Source organism: Neopelma chrysocephalum, unplaced genomic scaffold (genome assembly GCF_003984885.1).
Source record: "Neopelma chrysocephalum unplaced genomic scaffold, ASM398488v2 Primary Assembly neopelma1_141, whole genome shotgun sequence".
NCBI lineage: Eukaryota > Metazoa > Chordata > Aves > Passeriformes > Pipridae > Neopelma > Neopelma chrysocephalum.
This window is the reverse complement of record NW_020897803.1, coordinates 403,482-413,554: the sequence shown is the minus strand read 5'-3', so window position 1 is coordinate 413,554 and position 10,073 is coordinate 403,482. Positions and strand designations below refer to the sequence as shown.

The following is a 10,073-nucleotide window of genomic DNA, read 5'->3' as shown; positions in this document are numbered from 1 at the left end:
TCCATGCACCCTTCTCTCCATGCACCCTTCTCTCCATGCACCCTTCTATCCATGCACCCTTCTACCCATGCACCCTTCTATCCTTGGAGGGCACTGGATGCTGGTGGGGTTTGGTGGTGCCATGAGATCTTGTGGACAGGTCCACCAGCCTCCTGCTGAGTCTCTGGGGGCAGGGAGGCCTCTGCTCCCCCTGCAGACCTCACCCTGTGGTCCCTGAGCTCCTCCACGCTCTCGGGGATGGTGCAAAGACCTCTGCAGCCCACGCAATGAACCTCTCAGGGGCTCCTTCCTGAACCCCCAGCTCCCAAAGCTGGCTGTGCTCAGGTGACAGGGCAGCCACCCACTTCTGGAGCACCTGGTGATCAACCCCTAGCCCTTGCTGTGTGCTCCTCTCTCTGAACAGCACACAAGGGATGTCATAAAGGATCTCTGTCTGAGCCCACCCCAGCCAGGGGGTGCAGGCACACCCAGGCATGGCCACCCCAGCAAAGGGCTGTGTGGGATCACTGGCAGAGCTCAGCAGGGCTGAAGTCACCTGTGTGGGGGTTAAAAACCAGCTGGCTGCAGGTTGTGCTGTGCCCCTGGGCAGCCAGGGAACAGCCCCCAGCCTGGTTTATTCCCCGCTCACACACAGCCAGGGCAGGTACCTCCCGAGCCCAGGCCAGAGGTGTGACTTCCAACACATCCCTCCCTTTGGCAGGGCCTCTTGGCTGGGCTGGGACATTCCCCTGTGGAGCACTCAAGGCTGCTGGGATGCTGGGATGCCAGTGGTCCTTGTTTGGGCAGGTCCCTCTGCTGCAGGGCTGCACCTTCCCCCCTTTCTCTGATCCAGGGAATTTTACACAAGCTGGGATGGGCACCCAAGGGAACACGGGACTCAGGACAGGAGCACAGTGTCCCATTGGTGCCCCACAGCCTCCCAGACCTGTTCTGGGAGAAACAGTTTGGCTGGTGGGGTTCCTGCAAGTGAGAGTAATGTGGTCCATCTGGTAGCTCCAGAGCTGGGATTTAAGCCCAGCAGCTTGGTCAAGGTCCAGACAGAAAGCTTAGCCATAGCTGGGACACCACTTTTAAAGGATATTAGGGTTTTCCACTCTAAAGCACACTCTCATGAGGTCCTGCTTATACCAAGCACAAAGGAGAGCAGGAAAATTAATTGGTGTTTCACATAGAAATGCCTTTCTTTGACTTATTTCGCCCACACATTTAACATGTTTCACAGGCAATTTAGCCAGAGTGGGGACGGGAACTCAGCTCCAAGAGTTTGGGATTATTGTCACTAAATTAATTCAAATAGTAAAATTAATTCACCCAGCTCTACAAGGAGTGCAGTTACTTTGTTTTTTCTTCTAAGTATCCCAAGTATACTTGATCATTTAGTAAACTGGTGCTGAACTCCTCTGGCAGGGTGTGCTACCTTAATCAGAGCAGTTCTGGGCTCTTTTACACAAGGATGAAGCAAGTCCCTGATGCCAATTCCTTAACTCCTAAAGGGAGTCCAGGATGAAGGAGCCCAGTGACAGAGCTGGCATATCCAGGCAGGTGGGATATCATCCAGCTGGGATGCTCTTGAAACCCCAACTCCCTGCCAAAGTTTGCTGGAACTGGACACTGAGAGAAACAGGCATGTGAAGGGATGGAGGCTGGACATACGGACAGTCATGAAGGTGGAAGAAGAATGCCAAAAAAGGCTTAAATCCTTAGCAAATCGGGGTCCAAAATGCAGTTCTTCCAGCTCACCAGACCCTGCCACCTCTCCCACAGCTCTCAGCCCTGACAGACAGACTCTGGCCAAGTTTTCCAGGAGATTTGGGATATTGCCGCTCCCAAGCGTTCATCCCTTTCCTCCCCCTGTGCCAGGCCTGCCTAACCCTGTGTGAGGAGCAGGAGATGCTCACGGGTGCTCAGATGCCCCAGTCACAGGCGAACCTCTCAATTGGCACTCCTGGAGTTCAGTTGTCCCAGGGACTGATCCAGAGGCTTCGGGAGAAAATTAAATACCCCAAGTGCTGCTTCCCATTTTCCTTCCCACTGCACTGTCCTTCCCATCCACCAGCGTGGTGGTTGGACACCTCCTCCCACCTCCTTACTGCATCCATCACAGTTCCAGGTGCCTCTGGAGGCTCCTTAGATCCCTTGGATGCCCGTGGGCTCCAGCAGGGCTGTCAGTACCTTGGGTGGGATATTCAGCACCTCAGCCTGCCCGTGATGGAGGAGGGAGCCCAGGCCATTATCACCCAGCTCTGGGCTGTTCTGCAATGACAAGTCCATCTTTCCCCTCTTTTAATCATGCAAACTGCGTGGGAATATAAAGGATATGGGGAAAAAAAAATCAAAACGGGGCATAAAATACAACTGTATTTTTACAAAACGTTCTTCTAGCTAATATAATACACAGTCCAGTGCACTTTACAAGGCAGGCCCTCTAAAACCTGCTACCAAACACCAGAATACATCTGTTCAGCTGGTATAAATCATTGCTGCTGATTTACACCAGCTGAGAGCCAGGTCACAATTGCCTAATTAAATAGCTTCTCTTTGAGCAAAAAAGCCATACTTTAAAAAAGTGCAACTGTGAATTGCTTTATATTGCCCTTTGATGGGAAGAGAGAGAAAGCGAGGGGAAAAAAAAGCAAAAGAGAGCAGAAGAAAGAAAAAAAGAAGGGAAGAAAATAAGGAAAGATGGAAATAAAAAGGGAGAGAAATTTATTTATTTATGTTGGGAGTTCAGTCCCTTTCATTGTGAGAGAATGGGAAAGTTTGGGAAGCCCAGACTAAATAACTTGCAATGATAACAGGGTGATCCTGAGAGCAGTAAAACTAATTTATTGGGCTGAGTTTATCTGATTCCAGGGAAAGTGAGTTCTGCTGAGTGCAGCTCTGGCTGTGCTCGTGTCTGACAGGACTCACAGTTCAGATGCACAATTACATTAAGCAGATGTGGCCCATTAAGAAGCTGAGCCTGAAAATGTGCTTTATCCTGTCAGGGCAAATCCAAACTGAAAACTTTGGGCCTTTAAAAAAAAAAAAAAAAAAACAAAAAAAACCCCCAACCAAACTGCAAGAAGATGTTCTATTTTGGGTTTCATTGCTTTAATCTCTTTTGTGTCAGTCACAGTGATGATAAATATAAACCCATCTCCCCTGGATTTCTACCATAACCCCATCACCTGCCCTCAGCTGGAACAGAGAACAGTCCCTGAGCATGAAACCCAGCAGAGCCAGTGGTGGGGTCAGTTATAACCCAGAATTGGTGAGGCTGGGAATTAGTTATAAAGCTGGGAAGGAACACTTGTTCTGGATTAAAAGACACACTAATAAAGTAGTCACCACGGGATTCAATCCTCACTGTTGAATTTAGGTGTCTAAAAGGCACTTTGGAGTATCTTTCCCCCCTGACAGCTGATCTTTTTTTTTGCTTTGGATCATATCAGCTCATTCTTCATGACTCCTTTATTCTCCTGTATTTCACCCAGGGCATTGAGAGGAATGTCCAGAGTGCAGCAGGATTATCAGCAGCGAGGAAGAAGGTCAATCTCCTTACACTGGCCAAGCTCATTTTGAGGAGGAAAAGCAGGATGCTGAAAGCATGGGCAGTGCAGGAAGATCTCTCAGCTTATCTGAGTCTCCTGAAGGTAAAGCCAGGGCACTCAGGCTATTAACCAGATGACACAGGGTAATGGAAAATATTCTGCAGGGAGAAATCCTCTACCAGCAACTCAGTGTTTGTGTAAAACACAGTCACTGCGTGGCATTCATTTGGTTCTTTGAAGTCCCTTTGTTTACCCTTTATTATCTGAAATATTCTCCTTAATGGTTGGGAAAAAAAAGAGTTGCTTTGTAGCAGAGTAATTATCAATTCGAGTCAAGGTCAGGGGCCTTGAGTCTGACATTTGGTTGCAAGTGCAAGTGCACAGTGCACTTGAATGGTTTGATTTTCTTTACAAACTCCATGAAAAGGATTTTTTTTTTTTTAGTTTCCTTGGAATTCTGTGCAAATCCCGAGATGAAAATATTCCCTCTAATGGAGAGAAGAGGGAAAAGTGAATCCAACCAGCTACACTGACATGTTTACAATGCTTGATTTCATTCACTGAGTTTCCCTGTTTTGTTTGGAAGTGTCTTTAAGCAATTTCTGTAACATAACACATGTAATCATTGGGGGCATAGGAGTTATTTAGGCTCATTCTTTGATGCCATATAATAATATATATATAGCTATAATTAATAACTAATTGGCTTGTTTTTTAGAGGAGCCCTCTGGCCAGTGGAGGGGAAGTCCTGTGGGAGCTGTAGCCACCCTAAATCGGGCCATGCTCTGCAACTGCCCCCCGGGTGCTCTTCTGTCCCCCCCGGGGCTGCTCCTCCCCTGTGGGCACCCAGGGAGCTGCTGGCCCTGCTCTCCCCTTCCCCCTGGTGCACAGACACCCCCAGCTCTGCCCCCAGCCTGCACCCTGCCTGCAGCAGGGAGGGTTAACCTGCCCCAGCAGCCCTGGACAGAGCAGGAGTTTGGGAAAGAAAACAGTTTTCCTGCTGCCCTGGCCCGGCCCTGGTCAACATGTGCAGCACTCTGTAAAATTAATTGCATCTCCAGCAGGTAGGGAGGGGAAAGGGGCTGCAGGGAGGGGGCTGATCTCAGGGGCTGCAGCAGCAGAGGGAGATCTGGATCCTCAGATCAGCCTCAGCCTCACACACCCGGGGCATTGCACTGGCCCTGGCACAGGTTGCCCAGAGAAGCTGTGGCTGCCCCATCACTGGAAGTGTCCAAGGTCAGGTTGGAGCAACCTGGGCTGGTGGGAGGTGTCCCTGCCCATGGCAGGGGGTGGAACTGGATGGTCTTTAAGGACTGGAACCATTCTCTGGTCCCGTGGTTTGAGATGTGCCCACCAGCTGGTTTCCTCTGATGACACAGTTGCTGCTGTTAATGACTTTCACCACGACCCAGATCAGGGTAATCCTAAATAACTTGAAATTCAGGGTGAGAAATGACGGGGAGGGACAGAAGCCCCTTAGAGTGATGGATTTAAAATCTCCCTTTCCTCTGAAATTCAGCATGAGTTTTGAGATAGCAGCCAACCCTCGAGGATGTTGGAATTGAGCTGTCACACTCTCTAGAGCTTCAGACAAACACAGGGTTGTGAGCACCCAACTCTACCTGGATTTATTTTTATGATCCCACCATCTTTACAATATAGTAAAAACGCTGTCCACATGGCCTTAACAACAGAGCAAATAAAAACAATCCACAATGTATACTATTGTTATTGTTATTATTTTTATTATTATTGTAGCTCTTACAATTCGAAAACACAGCTAATGCTGCTTCCATGAACAGAGGGTAATCTGTGCTCTAGATTAACAAACCATAGCTCTGCTGAGATATTTAATCAAACTCTGCCTGACTGATGAAACTGGTCCCAAGAGGAAAACAAAACACAGCACAACACGTTGTACATGTTAAAGTCATTAATCTCAGGTGGATTTGACGTTTCCTGTTATTTCCCTGCCTCTCTCCAACCTTGTTCTCGGCTCTGTCTCCCCGTGCAGAGGAGAAAGTCCTGCCTGTGATGCTCTGGGGAGCAAAGCAAAGGTGTCTCACAACCCTCTGCCCGAGGCAGGGAGGGCAAATCCTTCCTCATGGGTAGGGGGTAACACCAAGGGCTGGATTTTCCACTTGTTCCCCACATCAAGCACCTCCAGAGCCTCTTCCCAGCATCTTCCCCAGGCAGGTGCCTGGTGCTGGGCAGCACAGGGCTGGCTCACCTGGAAGTCCAGCAGGAAAAGGGATGGTCCCTCGGGGACTCTTTCATCACTTTCCTGCCAAAGACACTGTTAATTGTACTCAGATTTTTGCCTCCTTTCCTCACTCCCCTTCCCCTCATCAAGGGCTTTTTTAGCTGCACATGAAACACTGTGGACTGTCTACTTAAGCATGATTAAGATACCTTCTGTTTTTGTGGACTAAAACAAGCAATCAGATGGGAGTTTTTTGTAATGACTGTCATTTGCCTACCTCAGGGAGAAATCTAAATGATATAAAACTGGAAGGGGGTGAGGATGGGGGGGAATTCATCAAAAAACACAAAGCCAGCTGGATGTACACGAGGTGTAAACCCTCAGGTTTGGAAATAGCATTAAGTCCAAACTGTTTTATTAGATCATAGATATTTTTTCAAATTAATAAATGATACAAAGCCACCAACATAATACTCTTCCAGATAGTTTTCCCGTTTCCCTCTGGGGTAAGATTTTGAAATTACAGGATTTATGGGAAGGAATCAGATGTGTTTTCCCAGCCAGTGTAAATCAGCAGTGCTGTGTAGCAGGACATGGAGCTGGGACAAATTGTGCCAGTGGCTGGGATGTGGTAGGGAATGTTGTAAGAGAGGGAACTGCAGCATCACCCGAGAGAGACACTCCCAGGAATTAAAACCATTTTATTCAGTGGCTGAAAGTTTCTCCATGTTTCAGAGCAAAGCCTTGGTTGTTGAGGGCCTGGGGAGGGAAACTGGTTTGTGACAAATGTGCTCCCAAACAGCTTTGAGACCACACAGAAAACCACAGGAACACGGGATGGTTTGGGTCGGAAGGGACCTCGGAGATCATCCAGTTCCAGTGGAACTGTCCCCTTCCACGGGCAGGGACACCTCCCCTGGCTGTGCAAATAACTGGGCAGCTCAGCAGGCACGTTTTGCACCAGGAATTGCAGCTGGGAGCGAGGACACTTCTCCCTGCTGGGCTCCCTGTGCTCTGCTGCTGGGCCGGGAGTGAAGCACCGGGGACAGTCCTTCCACCAGCACGGCCCTGTGGTGCACATTCCCTCTTTATTCCTGGTTGGTATTGGAAGGAAATGCAGTGTGCAGCTGCTCCAGAGAGGAAAAGGGCCCTGAAACTCAGAAGTTGTGGCAAAAGTGGTGGAACAGAGGGAATTCACAGAGCAACAGCTTAAGCCACGGGCTGGGGCCACACGGGCTCTTTTCCCAAAATTCAGAGGAAGCCCAGGATGGATCATCCAAAGACAGCAGAGGTTTGGAACCTCCAAACACTTCAGCATCTCCAGCACCAGGCACAAAGCAGGAGGTGTCCCAGGGCTGAGGGTCTGCTGCAGGTCCCTGTCCCACCTGCTGGACCTGCACGTGCCTGAGAGGTTTCCTCACACCCTCTGATGCTCTGCCAAGAGGTGCTTTCTGCTGACACGAGAAAGCCACTCAAGGATCACAAATCTGACATGGGAGGAGCGGAATGCGGCTGAAAAAATGTACCTAGAGAGCATTTCTTCCTTTTTATTATTTTTTCACCGAGCAGAAAAGACTCAGGACATCAGCAAGGGAGCAAGAAAAAGAGTCATTACAGAATAGCATTGAAATGCTCGAATTTTTCTTTGGTCAGAACATCCCTGCCCTGTTGGCTTCATCAGAATCTGGAAACAAAAATAAAATTCCTCAAAAGAACGAGAGTTTCTTTACAAATCAAAGGAAGCCAGACCCTGGTGCTGGAGAGCAGTGGGATTTGTGCCACCAGCCTGTCTGCATGTCAGCCCAGAGACACCCAGCACTCATCACACTGCACTGCAGAGACGTTCAGCCCACCAGCTTTTATGGGGTGACAAGAACACAAACCACTGACAAAGCACCAAAGGCCCCTCTTTGCCTGCTCGTGGCTGGGGGAGGGAAGGGGGCCAGGAGGCCAAACCCATCCCAGCAAAGCAAAGGGGCTGAGGAGAACAGGATCTCTCGAATTTTGCTCTCACAGCCCTTGCTGCTTTTCTCCTCCAGCTCCCCAGGGCTGCTCACAGACGTGCCAGGGGCAGTTGGCCCCTAGGGAATGGCTGAGTAGGGGAAAAAAGAGGATTTGGAGAAAGGCTGTGGTGTTATTGCCATATTTCCCCCTAGGAAAGTGCCAGTGTCCCCCCACATTCTTGCAGGAGGGATTTTTTGGCTGCTTACAGCGTTTTGCATGGGGAATGGTGTGAAGGACACCACAGGCTCCTGGGGCAGCACATCCTTCCCCAAGGTCACCTTTGCTCAGTGGGACACAGAGCTGGATGCCCACTGCAAAGGAAAAACAGAGGGAAGAAGGGAACCAAACCCAAGGCAGAAGTTCCCCTGCACAGCACCCCCTGTCCATGTGCAGGAGCCAGGAGCAAACCCCCAGGAGAGGAGCTGGGCCTGTTTGTTATCCAGCTCCTCGGGGGCACTGGGAAATGTTCCCCATGAGAGGGGCCACTGATAAAACAGCAAAACAACATTGGTGACTCTTCCCTTCTCCCAGGGCTCTGTTTCATCATCTTGGCTGTCTCTTGGCTGATTCTGCTCCAGATGAAGAGCCAGGGGAGGCAGGGAATAGAGGAACTTTTTGAGTGCCTCCAGCCTTGTTCTTCTCCCATCCCTGGGAGGAAAATCAGAGCTGCTTTCCAAGGAGGAAACACGACCATCTAACACTGTGCTGCTGCCCTTCAGTGCTTATTTCACCCTCTGGGTAATGCTTGTTTATAGTACATAGATATGTTTACGTGGGGAGTAGAGTAGAGGAAAGCAGGAGGTATAAATATTGCCATATATCCGCCTACAAAAGGGAAATATTTACAGCCACAGGTAGTGGTTCTCTGCCGTGCCAGGGCAGGGCCACGGGAAGGGCTGGCACATTCCCACTCCCTCCTGCTGGGAATGGCTGCTGCCCTCCAGGGCTGCCCTCCCTGCAGCCAGCACTGCCCCGCTCTCCAAGGGGTCTTGGGGTTGGACCAAGGGAAAAGAGCCAGTGGCACATTTCCCCCAGGACTTGCTGGCCCAGTGTGGGGCAGTGGCAGTGACCGAGGGCACCACACCCAGAGGGCAAACAGAGAGCAGGGGCTTGCTTTTGGTCTTACTTTCCTGCTGGATTCTGACTTCGCTTTTGCCCACTACTGTCTCGTAGTAGTGGCCCCAAAAAGTCCTTCTCAGGCTGCCCTACACTCCCTGCCCCCAGGGGCTCCCAGTCCCAGGGGACTTTTTCCATGGCTGAATTTGAACACCCATCCAGCCCGGACAAATCAAGGACAGCCCTTCCTGCAGCAGCAACCTCGAAGTCTCAGACCTGTGTAAAAGCAAGGATAAAATGAGTTGTTCCTTTCAGGGGATTGACCCGAAACCTTTCCACCTTTATCATTCCCAGTGGATGATTCCCTGCTAAAAATTAAGTCTTTGGCAACGAAGTTATTGCTGTAAAGTTGTCGTGTTTTCCCTTGTGGGATGGTCCCGATGGAGGCTCAGTCCCTGTGCTGGAAGGCACAGGCAGGTGGGAGCCTCAGTTATTGTCAAACAGGAGCTGCTTTTCTTCCCCTGGGGAAAGTTTCTACTTTAGTTTCTCAGAACACTGAGGCACTCGATGGCTGGACATCACTGGCAACCACAGGAAGTATTTTTGAAGGACACACCATCCCAAATGAGGCTTTGTCTTCTCAGAGAGCATTTTGTGGATGGGGGGGAAGCATTTGCGGGTTTGTTGCTTTTTGGGTTGTTTTTTTTTTTAAGGGTGTGATCGCTCGCTTTTCCTCCTGCCAGCTTCCCTCGAGCCTGTGTCTTTGCAAGATAAATGACCCCTGCTCAGGGCAATGTTTTCTGTCCTCTGGGTGGTGCTGGTGCTGCTGTCTCAGCTCCGGGGGGGCAGGGGAGGGGGTTCACTTGCACACGTATCTCTCGACAGTCCTCTCGCACTTCTTGCAGGTCACGTAGCAGCACCAGTGGTACTTGCAGTGGCACCTCTCCACCACTTTGTCCATGTAGGGGTTGTACCCTCTGCCACAGCACATCAGGTCGCAGCTGTCGCTCCCGTTGGAGGTCTTGTTGCACTGTCTGGAAGAGAGAAGAGGCTGTGAGCGAGTGAAGTTCCTGCAGGGATCCCCGAGGCACTGCCCCGAGGTGCTGCTGGGCCTGGCAGCTCTGCAGGGCTGCCTGGGGCACAGGAACACCCCAGCTGCACAGAGCACGTGGCAGGGGGAGCACCCAGCCAAGCCGGGGCAGCAGGGTGACCCCCTGGCTGCACCCACATCACCTGCTCTGACACCCAAAACCACCTGCTCTGACACCCAAAACCAC

At 50.5% G+C, this 10,073-nt stretch overlaps 1 protein-coding gene across 2 annotated transcripts in view; it reads right to left on the bottom strand.

The window, feature by feature from the left end:
• Positions 1–6,789: 6,789 nt before the first annotated feature.
• WNT11 (Wnt family member 11) overlaps positions 6,790–10,073 on the bottom strand; it is a 24,274-nt gene continuing 20,990 nt past the window's right edge. For both annotated transcript variants that reach the window (XM_027699839.1, XM_027699838.1), the window contains exon 6: positions 6,790–9,830. In XM_027699839.1, coding sequence (XP_027555640.1) covers positions 9,656–9,830 — 175 coding nt within the window. In that variant the 3' untranslated portion in view covers positions 6,790–9,655. The remainder of the gene's footprint in view (positions 9,831–10,073) is intronic.